This window comes from Lepidochelys olivacea, assembly GCF_965140295.1.
Source record: "Lepidochelys olivacea isolate rLepOli2 genome assembly, chromosome: 11".
Taxonomy (NCBI): domain Eukaryota; kingdom Metazoa; phylum Chordata; order Testudines; family Cheloniidae; genus Lepidochelys; species Lepidochelys olivacea.
This window is the reverse complement of record NC_140421.1, coordinates 56577967-56599790: the sequence shown is the minus strand read 5'-3', so window position 1 is coordinate 56599790 and position 21824 is coordinate 56577967. Positions and strand designations below refer to the sequence as shown.

The window sequence follows — 21824 nt, the reverse complement described above, 5'->3', positions numbered from 1 at the left end:
GTGAAGTGCCCATACCTAAGCTTCAGTGTAACTGTCATAATTTTCACTAAAGAAATCTTAATCTTTTCCATTCTCTTTGCAGAGGAAGATGTGCTGTGGTTAGAAAATGTATAGCTAAATCCACAGGCCAAGAATATGCAGCTAAATTTCTAAAGAAGAGGAGAAGAGGACAGGACTGCAAAGCAGAAATTTTACATGAAATTGCTGTGCTCGAATTAACAAAGTCTAGTCCTCGTGTAGTTAATCTCCATGAAGTGTATGAAATGACAAATGAAATCATCTTAGTGTTGGAATAGTAAGTATGCATTACATCAACTTCACTATTGAAATAGATTTGTTAACATTCATTGTTTGTATCAGTTGACCAAAAGTAATTGGGAGAACAACATATAAGTGTATATACAGTGTAGTTAAAATTTCCTTTTGTCCCTTGTGTCCCTTGTGACCTAGAATTTTCCAGGTATGATTTATATTCATGTCAAAAGATGTGTTGAAACCATCATAGTTAATTTACATGCTTTTGTGCTTTGTAAATGACAGTTTTCATCATCAATTATAAATAACTAATACAAGATAAATATTGCAGAAACAATAAAATTTATGACAGGTTTCAGAGTAGCAGCCGTGTTAGTCTGTATTTGCAAAAAGAAAAGGAGTACTTGTGGCACCTTAAAGACTAAATAAATAAATAGATAGATAGATAGGTTAGTCTTTAAGGTGCCACAAGTACTCCTTTTGTTTTTAATAAAATTTATGCTATAGTGACATAAATCAAGAAAATTGAACAATATATATAATAGTGCTATACTTAAAGTTCAAAAATAAATGAATATAATTAGATTAATAAACATGCACACTTAAAACTGCATTCAGGAAATGCAAAAATTAAGACTTGAGTGACAGAATTAACATGGTTGCATTATGCAACTTCTGTGTTTTATGGTATACATATTGGGACAAACACAGCGCTAGTTACATATTTCACCAGGAAAAACAAGAGTAGAAAATGATTGTGAAAACATTGGAGTTGGGACCTTTACTTTTGCATCTTTTACTCCTGTTTTTTTTAAAAAGGGAAAAAAATTACTGGTGCTTAATATATAATATTTAAATTAACCCAAGTAGGTTTTGAAGATTGATCCTCTGAAAGGGATTTATCTGGAGAAGGAATGAGTTCCCACTCTTTTTTTTTTTTTTGCATAGGTACATTTTTCTTCATGTTCTTCATAATTCTTCAAGTTAATGGGGAAACATTGTATGTTTATGTTGTGACAGACATCTTTAAGACAAAATTGTGGAGAGACCCTAACATTAAAGCAACTAATTAATGACTGTTCACTTATTGCTGAATATGGATATTCAGGTTAAATGTTCTGTATTCGGGGTGGGGGGACGGGGACGACGACAAAATTCCTTACCAATATTAAAAAGAACAGACCTCTGAAACCAAAAGTTTTAAATATGACTTATCCTCCCTCCATCCTCCTATGCTGCTTGCTTTTATCAGATTGTGCTGTGTTTTGGCCACGTCCTATCTAGCTAAGAGAAGTAAGATCCTTTTTTTTTTTTTTGTCAGTTCCTGGCTGAAAATTAGTCAGTTCCACTTTTGTCTCAGTTTCTGATCAATATTATTTTCAGGTTTTCATGCACTCATAATGTTGCAAACACTGTAGAGGCAATGTTTTTTGTTTAAAAATACCCCTGTCAATTTTAAATACACAAAACAGGTATTTCTGTTGGTAATCAGGTTTTGTAAAATCTTCTGTATAATCATATTAGATCAAATTCAACTAGTGTTTGTGTAAGTAGACTTTTTTTTTTTAATAATCATTTCCCTAGGAGAACAGTCTTTTTAATGTCAGCCACCAAGAGAAAATGTACACTGATCCCTTGTAAGAGGTCTGGGTTTACTAGCATACTCCATGCATGCTTTTTTGCTAGTAACTCTCTTACACCATGTTCCTGACTTTGAGAAGTGTTGGACACTTGCAGTTCCTATTGACTCCAACTGGTGTTTAGATGCCTGGTTCTCAGAGGTGCTGAATATCCACTCTGGTTGCTCAGGACCTCTGAAAATCAGGCCATGTATTTTAGGTACCCATGTCTGAAAATGGTGGCTGTTGTCGAAGACCATTTTGATATCTGAAATTTATCAGTTCTTGCTAGCTGTGTATACACACACTTTTTTATAGGAACAATAGTGTCCAGGGTGTGAAATAAATACTACCGACTAGACTAAGTTTCTCTGAGCAAATAAAGTTTTTTATTTTTAGTAGCTTCATTGATTCTTAATGTTTTTCCAAGTTAGAGTGTGTCAAGATTACCAAACTCATTTAATGTAGGTTCTAAAATTTGTATCAAACTGTGCTGCTGGATGTCAAAGGCAAGTGCTTTTTCTGTCAGACTGTCTGTTTCCCAACACATCCTGATGGCTCAAGTAGCTTAATCAGTCAAACTGGAATTAGGGACAAAGTCCTGACAAATTTTGGACTTTCTGCTTTCTCTAGCTTTTATCTTTTTATCTTTATGCTTCTATTTCAGCTCAACAGCTGTTTGTTTTACTTGTATCACTAATGAGCTGCAACAAGGTACTCATGGTAAGCAGAGTTAATCTTAACTGGCTATTTTATAGAAGTGTTCAGCAGCCTTTAGTTCAATTTCTTTAATAATTTCAGGATTTTACCTGATTATTTTCTTACGTTTTTTGAGGTGACGAGCTACTTACACTTTTTAATTATGAAGTCTTTAGTGTAGAACTAGATGGTATCCTGTTAAGTACATGTCCATTCATTCATTTAACTCTCAGACAGTTCTTTCACAGACCAACTGCAAAGCAAAAAAGTCATACTGTTTTATGGCAGACTGTTCTTAAAAGTCTTCTAGTTTCTGTTTGGTCAGATTAGATATACGGTAAGCCCAGGGTTCAGACTCAGGTTTGAGCCCTCTGTCTACACACACATTGTGCCAACCCAGTGCTTGGACCCAGAGTCCCAGGATCCATGAGAATGGAGGGTCCAAGCCTGAGTCAAGCAGGACTCATGGTTCAAGCCCTGTTGTTTTGCAGTGTCGATGCAGTGCCACTGGACATATGCTCTCGTGTTCTCTCAAACGTATTCCACAATCCCATGGGCCAACTGTCTTTGTTCTCTGGAAAGTCAAGTTTTCCCACACTGTGCCACAATATTAGCATGAGATATGTACTCCTGAGGGAATTCTGCGCCAAAACATTAAAATTATGTGCACAATATTTTAAAATTCTGCAAATGTTGTTTGTCAATAAATAAATGTGGCTCCAGCATGGCAGTGAGGGCCACAGGCCACTGGCTGCATTGAGATGGGAGATCATCCTGATGCCCCCACCTCCCCTGGTACAGGGACTTGGCAGTGAGGCTGCACCTGACCCTGACACAACGCAAGAGCTGGACCTGCACCAGAAACACCCTGGTGCCCTGCCCCTCTGTGCCAGACACACCAGGTCAGCCCAGCAGGGTCCAAGTGTGGTGTGAGAGGTTTCTGTGTAGGGTAATCTGAGTGCTGGCAGCTCAGTGGGAGATCTGGATGCACAGGGGCTTATTGTGGATGTTCCCACCAAAGGGGCAATGGGACTCTGCAGGGGATCAGGTGAAGGTGGTTGGGGCTCAGCAGGGGAGAGGGGTGTCTGGGTGTGGGAAGATGAGGCTTGGTTGGGGGAGTCTGTGTGTGGAGGGGCTCAGTGAGAGGGTCCGGTGCTGGGGGAGTGAGGCTTGATGGGGTGGGGGTCCATATGCAGCTAGTTGGGTGGGGTTCCTGGTGCGGGGAGGCTTGTCAGAGAGGTCCAGGTGTGGGGATAGGGCTCCTCAGGGTGAGGGTTTGATGAGCCTGCTTAACAAGGGAACCCCATCTGCTGCCAAGCGGGCACCACATGCCAGGCTTCTGCTTCCCCCCCATGATTGCACTATCCCCTTTTCTTTTCCATCCCCCGCCCCTCACATTCCTCTCCTTCTGCCCTATTCCACCTGTCGTCTTCCCCTCATCCCCGCTTCCTTCATTTTCTCCCCCCCCCCCCACCTCCCTCCCTCAGCTGCACCACAGGCACTCATTGTTGCACAGAAAACAGGAAGGCTTCCAGCACACAGAAGGGGCACACAACTGCATTAGGACCCAGGAGGCGGCATTCGGTTGCATAGTCAGTGGAAACAGCCTGCTTCAGCTGGGCAGCTCAGTGCTTGCAGAAATGGAGGGAGGGCAGTGGCAAGTAACCCTGTGTGCCCCTCCATGCCTCGTCTCTGTTTAGGGGGCAATCCCACCCCAATAAACTGTGCTGCAGGGTAATTTCCTCATTACCACCATCGCCTCCCCTCCCTGCATGGCTTCCCTTTGCTTTCCTGCTGTTTTCTGCAGGGAAGCACAGGAATTCTGCAGGGGGAGGGAGGGAGGAGTGTTTTCTGTGTGAGTGTAGTCCCGCAGAATTCCCCCCTCCCTGGAGTAGATATGGGTGGTTGGACTTCGGCCTGCATAATGCAGTGTAGAAACTAGAGTCCCAGGTTGGGACCCAGATTTCAACAATCCGTAAACTGGGATTACAATTGAGTATAGACACTTGAGCCCTAGATTAACAATCCCTGGGTCTGCTAACTTGAGTTCTTCTACCCCGGGTTTACATCAATTGCAGTATAAACATACTCTGAGTGTGCCTATACCCTGTTTACACTGTAAACACCCCAGCTGGCCTGTGACATCTGAGTTGGGCTGTAAGGCTATTAAACTGCAATGTGTGGGCTCAGACTGGAGCACAGGCTCTGGGACCTGCCCCCCACTCAGAGTCCTAGTGCAAGTCTGGATGTCTACACTGCAGTTTTATAGCCCTGCAGCCTGAGCCCTGCAAGCCCAAGTCAGCTGACACAGGTGTTTTATTGCAGTGTAGACATACCCTGAGTGTCCTTGCTTTTACTTTGGAGGATCTTGGCAAGGTTTTCTGAAGACCTGAATATTGAGGTTACTTGGGATTGTATACTGAGCTGTAGTTTCTACCTTCTCCCCACTTCACTCAAAAGAGAGAGAGAGAGAAGGGGATGCTGATTCTTAGGCAACCTTAAAGAGTGCTGTAACAGGGATTTGAATGTTTCTTCAGCAACTCTGTATCAGGGTCATTATTCTTGTCATCTGTGCTGGAGATCTGTTGGCAGGTTCCTCCACTCTGTACCCAAAGAGAAGGCATCTTTTGCAAATGGTGCACAAGTGGTTTGTAACTTCATTTGTGCACATCATACTGAGAAAATGAGACATCCAAAGTGGATCTTCTATCCTTCAGGGACAACACCACATCTCTTCTCTGCTGCCCAAGAGCTAGCAGGATCCAGACTTCTTGACAGAAGCATTCATATTATACTGGAGTCATGTATTGATATGCTTTCCCTTATATTTTTGAGTCAACAGAAAGATGAAGCTCATCTTGTCCCCAGATCTAGGCTTGGAATCATCCGTTTTAGTGTTTAATACACTATCCTTCTTTCCAGGGTGCCTGGACCTTTCGTTTTGGAAGTGGAGCCAAATTCTTCACCTAGCAGCATGGCTTTTGGCAGCCTATGAGATGCAAATCTTCAGTTTTTTGCTCTAGGTGCCACAAGATCTTCTGAATCTAGGAAGTAGGCTACCAGAAGTCAATATTATCTAAAATATTACAATGTGTATCTTTCATATACATCTGTTAAGTTCATATTTAATAATACAAGCAAACAGCAGATAAAAAGTGCCTGTATCTTCCTCAATTTTCTCTTTTGAGCTACTTAATTTTACTTAGAGTGCACCTGGCAGCTATAGAAGCTTATCTTCAAATCCATCTTTTTTTTTTTTTTAAATTCATCATTCATCTCAAACTAGAGAGAGTAGAACAGAGGAGACTGAAGCACTGAGGAGAGATTTAGTGCTAATTTCAAGCTGTACATGCATGGAGAAGGAAACAATGGCACAGATACAAAGTGCATACTGTAACCAAGAAACTACATGCATCACATTTATTGAACTTTATTTTCATCTTGTTTTCTTTATGCTATCCCAGTGGTTGGTTTTATTTTCATAGAACTAAGTGATATAGTTGCTTCAGGGAAAGCATGGATCTGGTTTGCCAAAACCTAAATCTGACAAAATCTCAGGTTTTTAAATAGTGTGCAATCCAGAAAAATACATGGAGTATGCATAAGCATTTTTTACATGGTGGTGGTAGCACACAGGCATTGTACAGTTGCAGATTTTCGATGTCTGGATAGGTGGTCTTGGATAGGATCTTCTACAGTGAGAATATTTGAGCACCCCATGACATAAGGGCTCTTGCTAGAAGTCATTGGCTTTAGACGAATGGTTTAAGGCATGGCAAGGATTATGACTCTTCCTTTTAGATAAGTTTTCTTGGAATGTTGCTTGCTGATATCCCCACTATAGCTTTGGAAAAATCACTTGATTTTTTTATTTAAAAAAATCCTCTGCTCTGGGGGTGCCTTATGCTGTCAGTTTTCATTGACTCACTTTTTTCTAGACCTTTATTTGCTGGGTTTCTTAGTGAGGGTGCTGATTCATTGACCTTGAGCAACATTGACTAAGGAATAAGATTTCACACCAATACCACAACATTACTAGACTTCTTTCCCAGTAACTCACTTTTTTTTTTTTTTTTTTTTTTTTTTGCTGTTAGAATTTTATCTCTAGTTCTTTCTCAGCGGGACCAAGAGCCCAACACGGGTGGTGGTTTTTTCACTTTCTTCTTCCACCACATTAATTTCCTTCTATTTCATTAGAGGCTCTTCTTGTATGTATTTTGAGTGATTGACTGCAATGTTTTTGCCCCTGAAGGAGTTCAACCAGCAAGAATATTGTTAATTTCCAACTAGGATTAGCATTAGTAACTGGTCTAATTGAGGCTTTTGCCTTGTTCAGGAGATTCTTGATTTTGACTTTCAGTTAAGTAAATCCTTTTGTGGAGGGCTGGAAGAGAACTAAAGATGATCATCCTGTGACTTGGTGTAAAAGTTTTAGAAACTGGGTTGAAATTTTCAGATCAGTGCAAGGAAGCCACACCTTCCACTTGGAAATCTCAACACACATTTCCTACTATGAAATTCCTTTTTGTCTTTGCCTGTTTGCATTTTATAACATTTTTTTTGTAGATCAACAGGCTGATGAATACATTAAAAATACCATAAAGTTTTAGGATTTTTAACTTTCTCAACAGCCTCTCTTTAAATGTGCAATAATTTGAATTGTAAAGACATTTGGGCAGTTTTACTACTCTAATACTCTTCTTAAATTTGGCATTTATGTCAAAATGATTAAACTTAGTACATCTAATGTGGCTTATGTATATTTATCTTCTTGTTTCAGTGCTGCCGGAGGTGAAATCTTTAATTTGTGTGTCCCTGACTTAGATGAGAGAATTGAAGAAAATGATATTATCAGACTTATTCGACAAATACTTGAAGGACTCTGCTGTCTGCATGAAAACAATATTGTGCATCTTGATTTAAAGGTAAAATTACATGTTATTCCAATAACTTACCTTTTTTCGTTCTGCTGGTTGGTTCAATATGTCAGCACCAAAATCAAGTCTGTATAAAAAGGAGGTGTGGGATATGGCTACATCAAAACGGTTTGGAAGACGTGATGGAAACACACTGGCATAACTGTTGCAATTTTAAGATGTGTATTAGGGTGTGATTAATTACTTGCATCTTAGCGCACATACAATAGATATAGGCACCTTAGAAATGCACATAATGACAGTATCTTATGCAAAGTCAAGGTTCTTACATTCAATATAGCCAAGTTAATATTAGTGTATGTAGTAGTTGCTTGTTAAATATTCCCGTTAATACATTGTGATTAAAAACCAAAAACAGGCTGTATATCTTGACCAAGTCAACACTGATGTAGGAACTAGCACTTGCATTTCCAAACTCTCAATTTTATCAATGTGAAAACTGAACTTTTCAGTAATGTAGAGTTTTTTTCAATATATATCCCTTTTTATATTAAATTAATTGTACTTAACCTTAGTATTTAAATGGACCCAGTCAGGCCTCTGAAGTTCGTGTCACTGAGATGAAAAGAACCTGCAAGGGGAGAATTAATACCGTTTGCTACTACTATTTGAATCAGTCTTTTGCAAGGCTGGGTTTAACAGGGCTGCAGAATGTGTTCACACTCTAATGGCTGTATCTTGGCAACTGAAAGAAACTTTTACAATAAATATTATCTTACAGAACATGGAAAAATGCAGCTATAATTGCAGAAGGATTCTGAGCATGCCACAGTTTGTGTTTTCTTGAAAATGATTATTCTCCTGTTCCTCATAAGACAGTGTGACTTTGGAGTGGATTGTACTATCTGAGTAAAATATTAGTCTTCCACCTTTGTGTTTTTAGCAACGGTGTAAGAGCTGCAGATATCAGGGTCTGGCTTTGGTCAGAGAATGTTACAGATGGGCATCAGAAATGCTTTTTGTGGATTCTGTTTTAACAAGGTAACATTAGCAGAATGCTTAAATACAACCTAAATGTCACTGGTATACACTGTTTACCATTTAAATCATACTTACATATTTATGCCTTAAAGACTAAATATTAATCTTTCTCCATTTAGCCTCAGAACATCTTGCTGAGCAGTTTCAATCCTCTTGGTGATATAAAAATTGTAGATTTTGGTATGTCTCGGAAGATCGAGAATGCTAGTGAACTGCGGCAAATCATAGGAACTACAGAATATCTAGGTAAGGAAGGGCTTGTTTCCTTCTAAAATTCTTGTATGCAAATTAAAACAATAGTTCACTGAATTTGAAAGCTAGACGTGTACAGTGCTATATAAGCTCAAAGTCCTGAGACTCTTGTACCTAGTGTCTTGTGTCTGCTAATGGTGGCCACATGTTGTATTTTGAGTGGGGTTGGTTTTTTTAGTAGTGTGTAGACCAGGTGAGACTTAATCATTTTCTTTTTAAAAGTTAAAAATATTTGTGCACTGAAAACAGAAGTGGTATATAAAGTCGTACTGTTTTCTTTTTAAAATGGTGTTTAATTTTGAGAAATTGCATAGTTAGAACCTTGCTAATTCTCTCTAATGACTAGGTGGCCCAATGCAAATACATGCTAATATGCAAAATTTTCATTAAAGTGAGCAAATAATAGAACAAGGTTAATGTAACTTATAGACACAGTCAGTTGGGGTTTAGCTCTAATTTGATTCTACAGGGCACTACTAGTTTATTATATCTTTTTAAAATCTTCATATGAGATGAGTGGAAGCATCTGCTATTAAATTCTTGTGGTGGAGAAAGATAGGCAACTTTTTATGTTAGGTGTGCATTCTAGTGAAGCTGATCAGTAAGATTAAATTATCCTCTGGAGAGGAAGTGGAGGGAAAACATCCAGATTTTTTTAAAGACCTACATCTCTGAGGAAACTTCCTTCAAATTCTGTCTTTAAAATTGGTTCAGTGGAGCTGTAGTGAACAGTTAAGGCTGCTTGGAGCCACAGCATAGAATGGGTTCCGCTGACTTTAAAAATCACTTTAGCTAAACCAGTTTTAAAACTGGTTAGAATATCTGTGAAACTTCCTAGTATAGGCCAGTCCTTTATGTTCAGCCTAAGATCTTATTTATGTAAAGAAAATGATCACTCGAAGGATGAGTTTAACTCTTTAGAATGCTTGGTGTCAACACAAGTGTTTCAACCAATTTACAAGTATTCTAAGAATGGGCTGAAGTAGAGTAGACTTCCAGCAGTTCTAAAAACCAATTCAGTGCTATTGTTGCTGTGGACAAGCCAATATGCGTCAGTCAGGTCTCCTTACTGCTGTCCCACGCTATGTTGTAGTGATCTTTTTGGTATCAATAGAGTACTTGGCTCTGGGAGCTGTACCAGGAACTTTGGGATAGGCACCTAGAAGGCATTGCAGCTGAACTTGTTTAGAACAGCACTAATGTGGATACAGGACAGGTCACAAACTGATTCAGCAAGTAGCATCATAGTATGAGTGCACTGAAATGTTTGTGTTTAAAATAGCTTCATCTCTTTGGTTCAACAAAGAATTGAACTGTCTAAATGTAAATGGGTCAGGTGGCTGTAAAAGAAGCTTCCAGTCTAGTGTTACAACTCTAAACCTGCTGTGTGTAAGCAACTGCCAATCCATAAGTGATTTTAGTGTTCTTCAGAGACATCAGTGTATTTCCTTCATCTTCAGTCTTGTAACTAAATATAATAGTAATAGAGACTTCACTTCACAAACTACATGTTAGTATTTTAGCATAAACTTGCCAAAAATCCATAGTATGACCAATGTTGTTTGAATAGGACATAGCATATTACATATTTTTAATCATGCATTGAAGGGTATCGCTTTGTTTTCCCAGCTCCAGAAATCTTAAACTATGATCCTATTACCACGGCTACAGATATGTGGTAAGTTTATTTCTTCTAAAGATAATAGTAACTAAGTTTAAATAAATTGGACATTAAATAATTCAGATATCAGCTACTCTTGCACACTTTTTTTCCTAAAAAAATCCTTTACTTTTCCATCATTATCTGATATGGCAGGAACACTTTAGCCAAAATGTTAATTTTCCATTATTTACATTTTAAAGCACTGTATATATGTTGCATTTAAAAGTTACTCTGCAGAAACAATATAAACCTTGTAGCGCTGTGCAGAAGAGTGCACTTCTTGTGGCTGGGTGTGGCATAGCAGCTCAGTCTTGTCTAGTGCCCCCTCTGAGTGATTGTTCTGGTCTTGTGTTGCCTGTCTTGTGAATTAACCCTCTGGTCAGGTCAGGCTCCGCCCTTTCTGGGGTACAGAGTCCAACAAATAAAAATCTCATGTTGTCACAAGTTTTCAGCCCCAACATTACCTCATGGTCATCATACCCTTCTGGTTGTCCTTATCTCTTTTTCAAGTTCTTTGTACCACTTTATCTGGTGTTTGATAGTGGAACCCAGGCCTTCCCTCTCCTCTGGGTTTCAGCACAGGGACCCTATAGTTTTTGAATATAGATACAGCTATACTTCTCTCATCCCCTGTTACCTACCTGAGCCTGTCAGCAGGTCTCTCCATAGCCTCTTTAATCTCACTCTTCTTGCAAGGCGCTCCCCTGGAATCCCCCAATAAATCCCAGTTTAAAACTATAAACTCAAACCTATTCCTGCCTTTAGGCTTGATCTTTCCTCTCTCTTCTGCTCTTTTCCTTGCTTTGTTCAACAGCTGAACATCTCCAAGGGTGCTCTCCTTGGAAGTCCAGATACTGCCTTTGTCAAGGCTTCCCCCCCAGAGCCTGGTCCACTCAAGTGGTTGGTGGGTCTTTACCTAGGTATCTTCCTAGACTTCTCTACTCTACTTAGGAGAGAATCCTAGGGCTAACCATCTCCTGGACTCTCATCACAACCTCTAGTCCCAGAGAGTTACTGCAGAGTTCCTCACTTTCTACCTACAGCTCCTTTCTGCTGCAAACATCTTCTGATTATAGTCCTCTCCCAGCATTTCTCCAGGTGGTCTTCATCATCAGTTAAGATCTACTCACCTGGCAGGTGCAGCCCACTACTAATTGGCCTCTCAGGCCTACATTAATCTTTTCATTGACCATCAAACACTGAATCTAGTATCTAACAATCTAGTATCTTATGCTATATACTAAAAATGTGGATTAATGTGAATACAGTTAACCAAATAGACGTTCATATCTCCAAATCAGCCTTATTCCTATACATGTGAAATGTTTTTTTAACAAAAAGAATGTTGCCCATGAATGTGTTCCAAAAATCTCACGTTTGTGAGTGTTACTTCCACCCCCTTTCCCTTCTTTCTCTTTCAAAGTTCGTAATCTAGAAAGCTAACTGCATTTGCACATCTTCATGAATATTAAGAAGTTCTTATTATTTTGATCTCGTTCCACATAGCTTTACCGCCTGTTATTTTTCTGGAGTTATTTTACATATAATTTTCTCCTGAGCCTGGAGCACATTAAAGGCAGCAATAACAACCTCTTTCCTCATAATTTTTCATTGTGTAAGTTTTTTTCTGGGCAACTCCAAATGTGCCCTAGTATAGAAGTCTTTCCTCACACCAAGAAACCTCACCTGTTTAATTTTCTTATAAACTACATGGTGTGGAGTTCAACTTTACTTTCTCATGCCCAAACTTTATCTCAACAATACAGTACTATTGTAGTATAGTAGCATATGTCTGTGTGACTAAGTATCCTCCTTCCACATTCTCCACAGCTCTCCACGAAACTGGAAAAACAAGTTTATTTTTTCTATTTGTATGAGTCACAACGTGGGAATCTTATGTGCATCTTTATGTTGCAGTGTGGGTTTCCACTTCTACCATGAATTTAAAAATGTTATGCTTCTGCTGTCTGGATTTTTAAATTTTTATACATAGTACTTGCCCTTCTTTGAGAGCTGGTCACTATGGGTGCGCACACACTCCATGAACCTTGGACTGACAGTTCTTCAGTGGCAGTGTGTGTTGGTCCAGCCTGAACCTTACATCTCTTGCTGTGAACCGATGGCCTCATTGGCAGCACAGACCAACTGCCTCTGCAGTTCTTTTTCTACCTTTGGCTGTCTGGGATGGAACCTCCTGTAGCTTTGCCAGTTCAACTTCCTTGTAAAAAAAAAAAAAAAAAAAATGTATTGTTAGTTAAGTTTCATATTTAGCGTACAGTCATCATTTAGATCATGGGGATCAGAGGTTCTTCCTCCCACCTTCGCTAATCCCCCAATGTTTGAGGCATTTATACCCAAGGTCCAGGCTTCAAGTCTTACCTTTCCTGCCCTTGGGACGTCCCAGTAAGTGACCCACACGAGAGCTGCCTTTGCTGCCTAGGGGAGTCACACATCTCGTTAAGGTGTGACCTCTGCCACTCCTTCTGTCCCTGCACCAAGCAGTTCTGGGAGTTCAGACTTTGCAGGCACCTGGTGGAGCTCACCATGAAGCCTTGGAATCTTTCTGCTCCCTATCTCTTTGACTGGAGCTGCTGAGCAGTGCCCTGACAGAACACTCCAGCAGATCCAATGATTCCTCTCAAAAGATGAGGATAAAGAGAAGACCCCCTCACAGGAAGGAGGGAAAAACATTCCATAAGTCCTGTTAAGAAGGAGGCAGCTTCCCTCCTTGCCTTGGGACCAAGTGAGACCCTCTGCCTTGGAGCTGGAGCTCATGGGGATCCCAGGGGAGCAACAACAGTACCAGGAGTGTCTAGTGCTCCAAAACGGTCTGAAAAGGTGTGCTAGGAACAGTAGGAACGGATTGCCTTTGACAGCATATCATGCCAGAACAGTAGCTGGCTATTGGTCAAATGCATTTACTTTATCCTCCAAAACTATGTAAAATGTGAACTACGGGGGATACAATTTGCTGTAAAAATCGTGTTTAGAGTGGGGAGGTAAAAAAAAGGAAATTTCTCTTATTTTAAGAATAAAGAGCAAAAGAGTTTCCTCTTTCCTGCAAGATACATTTAAAATAGGTGCATCTTTTAAAAATTAGTAGGGTATTGGATCTATAGCAATCTCTTAATTCAGCTACACAGTCCTTTTGAATCAGGAAATGAATATCCAGTTTCTGGCAAAGGAAATGTCATAACTACTGAGGAATTGCTCCATAATCTGGGGTAGAAAGTAGTGGTAATATCACCCAGGCAGGGAGAAGCTTCTTTAGGTATTCTATTTCCACAGCACTAAGACTCAACTTCGTGGTAAGGACAATCTTGACCTCCAGGCCTTGCCGTAGTGGCAATTCATAGTCACTGCACATGAGCAAGTTTGAGAATGACTCTAGAGGTTGGAACACTCACCTAGGATGTAGGAGACCTGCTCCAATGACTTTAATTTATAAAAAGTGGAACAGCTTCTACAGGAGAGATTGAGATAGACCTACACCAGAATATTCTATAGTGCAGTAGCCAGGGTACTGTTCTGCAGTATTGGACAAAAAGTTCAAATCCCTTCTTCACATCAGTCTTCCATATCCCCAACCACTGAGCGAAAAGTTATATGGAAACCACCACCACTTTTGGCTAATATGTGAGTCTTCCCTTCCTTTTTGTTAAAATACCCAAATTCAAAAGGAGAAACTGAGCCAGATCAAACCAAACACTGAGTTTTTGACTTGCTGAAAAATTTGTTTTTTGTTTTTGACCTGAACCTAAACTTTTTTTTTAATTGGAGTTGCTAGTGAAATGAAAGCCATGATTACCCAGCTGTAGTGTAGTTCTATGCTAAATAACTTTTGTATTCATCAGATTGAATACTTTTGATTCCCTCTAATGCTTTCTTGTACAATTGGGATAAAGGTGACGTAACTGTGGGATGATGATGTGTCTGGACTTCATGTGGGTTGCTAACCACATTCCTCTTGTGTGCCTGTATTGGTGAATTCAAAACAAAGCGTTAATGTTGATTTTGGAAAACACGCTCTATCCTACCCTCCAAAGTAGAAGGTAATTGAGTGATGGCGGCTGCAAGAAAGAAATGGCTGGAGCAGATTTAAGTAGCCGAGCAACTTTCACTCTTGACTGCTAGGAAGAGCAAGTGGCATACCAGCAAAATCACTTAATGCTCTGAATGATGCATTAAGAAACACATATCAGGTATTGCATGTATATGTAATCAAATTGCTTAGAACTGTGGCTTGCTTTGGTTCTTTTGTTGCCAGTGGAATGAGAAATAACAAGGAACACTGACCATAGCACCAACGATAAAGGGAGATAATTCATTTTGCTGTCTATTTTACTTATAATTTAGGACGAAAGATAAATTACATCTTGTTTCATTTCAGGAATATTGGTGTAATCTCATATATGTTGCTAACTCAAGAATCTCCATTTGTGGGGGCAGATAATCAAGAAACTTTCCTCAATATCTCTCAAATCAATGTGGAGTATTCAGAAGAAACTTTTGCATCAGTTTCATTCCTGGCCAGAGACTTCATTGAAAAACTTCTTGTCAAAAACCCAGAGTAGGTAGCAGATTCTTCGGTGCATCTTTCTATTTGTTTGTAAGCATCTGACAAAGCAAGGTCTTGATCCTGATTGGGGACTTTGGGTGCTACTGTAGTATAAATGTGATAAGACCAGTGACCATTTAACATAAAATTGTTGGTTTTCATATGGATACATTCTATGTGGTATAAATATTTAGAATGTGCTGGATTCAAATGGAAAATCTGAGTTGACCAGTGAGATCCCAATAATGGAAATTCTGTTTAAATGTTGAATTGTAAAGTTATCAGATATTCTGACTGTATATCAGATTATCTGGTGGTAATGTCCGATTGTAACTGACTTTTCTATGTAGTAAGATGCTATTTGCTTAAAAGCAATTTTACTTCAAAAAATGCCATCATGACTTCCAAATCAAATTTGCTCAACTTGCAAATAAACTAACTGCCAGATCACATGCTCGGTCTTGAATATATTTTTTGCGTATGCATTGTAAATAATAGTTCTGCTGGCCAACTTTTACCTATAAGTAAATGATCTTAAGATGTGGAGGGCAAAGTTTGACCCGCCATTTGCATTTTGGTTAACAACTCTGAAACCTGAGCTAAACTAGAATCCAGGTAGTCCTCTGTAGTTGTGTTGGCAGTAAGAAGGCAACAATCTGAGGATGCTGTAAAATTGTTGCCCTTCCTAATACTTCCTAATATTTGGAGACTTCACTCTCCAAGGCTGTCCATCTTTCACATGTCCAAACTCTTGATTTTTTTGTTTGTTTGTGAAATAAGCTGTGCATTCCATATAAGAGGTTAGTACTTTCACTTATTTAAATAAAAGAGCTTACTTTTGATTTTCTTTTTTTTTCTTTCTTTTTTAAAGGGAAAGACCAACAGCAGAGGCCTGTCTCTCTCATTCTTGGCTGAAACAAGGAGAATTAATGTTATTGCGTAGTCCTGAAGAATCTTCCTGTCCTTCTTCAATGCAGGAACACACAACAAAGTGTTCAGAGGAAAGGAATACTAAACCAATTTGTAATAGTACCTGCAGTGACCGAGCAGATAAAGAGAACATTCCAGAAGACAGCAGTACAGTGTCTAAACGTTTTCGGTTTGATGATTCATTGCAACATCCTCAAGACTTTATGACAGACTTAGTATGTTAACATATGTCTGTCTGTGCAGGTTCTCTGAACTGAATTTAGGATTCTAATCTATTCCAGTGGTGAATATTGTGAGATTATGGCTTGTCCATTCGTGCAGCATGGTTATACTGAAATGCACTTTCGAGTGATCCTCTGATGGGTACTTCCTTTCATGTCCATTGCTGGCAATGGCTTTTGCTCCTGAGAAACTGGAATTCTGTCATCAGGGGAGAGCCTTATGTTTTGAAGGCGATTTAGTTGAATATATTTGCACTTTTCAAGTTTTAGTCCAAAAAATGTTTAATATAATAAAGTAGAGAATAAAAATGTAAAAACTTTTGAATGTTAATAAATGGACTCTAGTTAAACAACTTATAAAAATGCTCAAGACAGTGATCTAATAATATAAGCACATTTTTGTGACTAAGACTTGATAATGGATTGAAGCAGAGAAATTGAAACTAATAATTTCTGACAGCCTTTCGCTACAGTGACCGTGCCATCATTTGTTAACTAAGCATTTAAAATCAGCAGAATATTGGGATATATTGGATGCATTCAGCAAATACTGTTTACTTAGAATGTTTAGCTGTGGGTAAGGATAATCTTTCTGCCTTAGCTGACTGGTTACTTGTGGATAGTGTACTGCATGTGGCAGGTACTTTTAATATGCTAGCATAAATATTTCTGGAATACTAGAATAGAATAAGGGTAGGTTGCCAGTCTTATTGCTGAAGATCCTTGCTTCATAAACAAATCTAATTGTAAGAGTGTGAAAAGTCTTGCACTGAAGTGCATATTGAAACAAGTGTACATGCTCAAAAGTTGTCTCCATATATATCAGTCTCCATATACATATATCTGGATTGTATTGAAATACAGATTGCACAGTAAACTATAAATATTCCAATACCCATAATAGTTTAGTGTACATACCTCTTAAAAATCAGAGATGATGAGACTAATAGCAGCGCATAGTCATTTATTGCCTGTGCATCCACATTAAGGATGTGTTAAAAAGCTGATAGATGTGGGATGGAGAGTGTGTTAATTTGCTTGCATAATTTTTACAACCAAACTATTTTTCCTCAAAGTACTTACTCATGCTGAGAAATTGGCTGCAAAATTTCAGAATTAAAATTCAGAGCTCTGGTTATATAAATCTATCAATTTTTGAAAACATTCTGTTTTGTACTCTCCATCTTACAAAAAATAAAGGCAGGGTTTTTTAGGTTTTTTTTATTCCTCTTGTTCCCATGCTCTTGAAAAAAACCACTGCATTATGCCAAGTTTCAGGTTGGAGCAAATGTTGATCAGGTCCTAACTGCGTTTATTAATAGTGTGAAAATGGGAGCCTTTTCGGATAGGGAATGGAAGTAATTAAAGCTTTTTGAAATATTATGAAAGTAAATGGCACTTTAAACTATTTCCTGGATCTTCGAATCTGCATAGCTTAGACTAAATCCTCCTCAGTGTGGATGTCTCATTTGTCTTACATAATGAGAATTGTGATATTTAGTTAGTTGCAAGATGCTTCCTCAAATGTGCATTTTGATCCTGTCATATTTAAGCAATTTCTCGTTAAAATTCAAGAGAAAATATCAAACATTGAAATAATGTAAATGCTCATTTTATTAATATGTAATAAAATGTTGTATTTTAAGTACCTTTATAACAAGAGGATGGAATAAAAAATATTTTAAGCAATTTGTATATTAAATCCAACTTAACAGACAAATGAGTCCAATAATGCTCTCTTTACTTGGTTAATACTCCTGTTGATCTGAATGGAAGTTCCAGCTGAGTAAAGTTTGCAGGATCAGGCCTTAACTTTTTATGTGTTAAAATCCAGTCTTTTCTGTTCTCTTTATAAAGACTGATATCCATGTGATATTGTTTTTAATACCAGTATGTGTTCAACCATGAACAAGCTGAGCTACCTAGTTATTAGGGGACTCCACTATCTCATCTGTACATATTAATGTTATGTATACATTATTCTTTTCTATGAATCGATAACTGAGAAATAAGTCGACTTTGTGGAGGCAGTTAATAAACAAGTTAGGGTTTTTTTTTTGTTTTTTTTTTTTTTAAATTTTGGAAGGCCTTGCTTTTACCCAATAGTTTTAAACTAAGGTATTTCTATCTTCTTCTCAGAAGAACTTAATCTAATTACAGTGTATTGAAATAAAAGTATTTTTATACATTCAGAATTGAAAGTTCACTTAAGATGAAGAGAAGAAATGTCAAAACAGTACAACAGATTCAGCTATAAAAAGTTGTTTACAAAAAATAATTGTAATATAATCTAAACTGTCCAAATTACTGCTAAATTCTTAATTTTAAAACTGGAATTGCTCACACATTAATATTACTATTTCTTTTAACATATGATACAGGTTATGCAAAGTATAAAGTCATAACCATATATACCAGCACTTTAAACAAAATACAGGAAATATTCCATAAAGAAACTTTCCACCATGATATTTGATAAATGTTTACATTTGTTACTGTTTTTTTCTGGTCTTAAGTTATCTTTTAAGTTTGAATAAGTGAATTTTGGTTTTATCCAATAGAGCTTTTTCAAATTTTGTAAACATCTGTATTTTTGTATGTAAATTCCAATATAACTGGAGCCAGAATTTTAAATTGTTTGGATTAATATAAATGTTTAATTTTATAAGAATTTTGTATTGTGCATGCCATTATTTTCTTTAACATATGTAATTTCATTTAAGGTACAGTTGTTCTTTGGTAGCCCATTGTGCTTAGTGTCATGTTATTGGGGACTAGTAAAAACAGAATGTAAATGGTCATAGTAATATTTTATTAAGATAACTGATGTAATTTCTATGCAATTCCTGAATTATTTTGTATAAACAAACATTTTGTATTGAAATGTGACTTTATTCAACAATTTGTACACATTGTATTTTCTAATCAGAAAAAGTGGCTTTCCAGCTAATGTCTTGTGCTCTGTGTAAAGTTCATCTGATAAGTTAGTGAATGTAGCATTTTGAAATGCCACCACATCCTTACACTTATTAATTTCATATCTGGAATGCTGCATACATTTGAATCTGGATTAAATCTATGAGGGAAAAAAGTGTTTCTGCTTAATGTACATGGAGGGACAGAACTCTTGTCCTTTTATAGTTTAATTTTAGGTGTAAAATGTTTAGAGGAAAGGAGAGGCATTTTAAAATATTATATAAGAAAGAAATGCTGGTGTTCAGGTTTCATTAGTCTCTCTGTAGAGAACCAGCACTATGCCAACCAGCTAAAGAGAGAAGATAAGAAGCAAAATGAGTCAAACACATGAAATGGGCCAGTCCAAATATTAAGTGTCTTGACTTAAAACACTAACCCAGTGGTGATCTGCATACCTCAACAGCATAAGATAAACAGGTATGTAATATCCATGTTGTTTATTTAGCAGATGGTTGTCCTTTCTAAAGGCTGTAAACTCCTTAAAGTTGAATGTTAATAGGCTGATGGTCTAAAAATAAATTATACTCTTCTAGAGAACTTCATATATTGTGTGTGTAATAAATGGGTAGTAATTCACTAGTACAGGCTGGATACTGCAGTTGCTACATAAAGATCCCATTGACATAAGTGTTGTTCTGTTTGTGTTTAGAACGTCATGACTGAGTTGTGTGTTCTGTGAAGGGAACAGTATCCCCATGTATTTGTTTTGGCATTACTGCAGTATTCACTTCAACTCTCTCAAATTTTCTGCCCATAAAACTTTTATCCAATGTGCTTCATATACTAAAAACAAAATCCTATTTATTAAATACTCGTTTCCCCCATTAGTAACATAGTAGAACTAATTTTGAAATAAAACAAGAATGGTGAGTCTCCGCTCTGATTTTGGTCTCCCTGAGAAATGTGATGTTAGCAGAATAATCTCTGTTCTAGGTGGCAATTGGTAACTCTGTAAATTCAACCACAAATGTTTTGCTAACTAGAAATTAATTGTATAACATTTTCAGAAACCCATAGCAGAGAGAACTGGTTAACAAGTTTGCTGGACTCTGTGCTGAAAGAAGTCGGGGGAAATTGTGCCTTTATTTCTGCCAGCTATCAAACTTGGAAGTGCTTCTTTGCCAGCTCTGTATATTAGACAAATGGATAGCCTGCTGTACTGATGAACCATTATATAGAAAAATTCACATATTAATTTCAATATAGAAAAAGCCATAAATATGTAATTTTGAGTTGAATTATACAGTGACAAACTGTAAATGTGTAAGATATATCTTAGAAAACTTTGATTCAGAAAACTTTTATTAAACCTTGACATAAGCTCTAATAAGTCAATAGAACTCCTCCTAAGTAAGGTTTCCAGGATCAGGCCTTTGCTGTGACAACACTTCAAATTGTGGTTTCTTTTAGAGCAGAAGGAAAAACACAGTGAATTCCTGACCCCAATGAAGACCTCAGAGGGTCAAAGATTTTTACCCTTGAAATCTTGGGAAAGATTGAAGTGCAAAACTTCTCTGGCCAGGAGTACATTATCACAGGGCAGAATTCAGCCACAATGATCAATCTAAAATTCCTGTTAAGATGGTTACCATCAAGTGTTCATTCTAAGACTCAGTTCAATATTTATATTTTATCTAATCACAATCCAAATAGCCAAGGGTATTTTTAAGAGATGTTGGCATGGACAGACTTTCTAGGTAGTTTTATAGTGAACATTACCATGTATCAGCATGCCTGACAGAATTATACAAGTAAGCTTCCATGTCTTCTCTTCCTATTCTCCTTTACTAGCATGGCTGGGGAGGGTGGGAGGAGTACACTGTAGAAATGCCGTTGTAAAGAGAGATTTGGATGGTGCTGAAGGTAGTGATTTGTAGTTGTTCAGTACCTTCTGGGAGAGAATTCTATATCTGTGGAAAGTTGGCCTGGATGTGAGCTGACAATTTAGAGATGGAAAGTTCTATATCCCATAACTAGTCTCTTGAGCTTTCCAGTTCCTTCCTGTGGAGCACTCCGACAGAGGTTAGGAAGTGGGAGATTCAATCTACAGCACCTGGTAAGGAAAACTACTAACGGACATGAAAATCTCAAGCACCATACTAATAGCACTTACCTTAAAATCCAGTACCATGCTCCTACATTTTGCAAGTGAACATTTCATATGTGCCCATACACACTGAAACACACTCAATTTCCATACCAAAGCCCAGTCCCTAGCTCATGAATGATTATTTGACCAATTCTCTAGTCATGCTCACTAGCCTGTGAGTCACTTGTGTAATATAACTATTCCAAATGTATACTGCTAAAACCTTTTTCACATTATGCTGCATATATTCTTGTGTGTGAACATTATGTAGTGTTAGAGATTTACTGTAATTATAACCTCTAGTATGGCTCATCTCATCTTTGCCATTTGGACTATTTCTAATTCTCATTCTGCTCTACTGCAGAGAGGAGCTAATGGCCTTTATGGATGCAAGGATATGAGGGAATTAATTCAAAGATGTTTTTACAAAGCTGCTTTAAAAAAAAAATCTGGTATGAGGACAAATACACTGAGCAATTAATTGCTGGTGTAATTCTACTGAAGCTGATAAAGTAACAACAGTGACTATTTTTGTCCTTTATTTTGGAGACCCAGCAGAGCCAGTGTGGTAGCATACGTCAAAGTCAGAATAAAACCCTGTAAAATCTAATGGTGTACTTGGCTAAATCACCAGCATTAAAATG

At 37.8% G+C, this 21824-nt stretch overlaps 1 protein-coding gene across 1 annotated transcript in view; it reads left to right on the top strand.

Moving 5' to 3' along the window:
• STK17B (serine/threonine kinase 17b) overlaps positions 1 to 17243 on the top strand; it is a 28164-nt gene extending 10921 nt beyond the window's left edge. The window contains exons 3-8 of the mRNA XM_084643148.1: positions 83 to 295; positions 7354 to 7498; positions 8611 to 8737; positions 10373 to 10421; positions 14797 to 14976; positions 15836 to 17243. Of these exons, the coding sequence (XP_084499274.1) occupies positions 83 to 295; positions 7354 to 7498; positions 8611 to 8737; positions 10373 to 10421; positions 14797 to 14976; positions 15836 to 16118 (997 nt within the window). The 3' untranslated portion in view covers positions 16119 to 17243. The remainder of the gene's footprint in view (positions 1 to 82; positions 296 to 7353; positions 7499 to 8610; positions 8738 to 10372; positions 10422 to 14796; positions 14977 to 15835) is intronic.
• The last annotated feature ends 4581 nt before the right edge of the window (positions 17244 to 21824 follow it).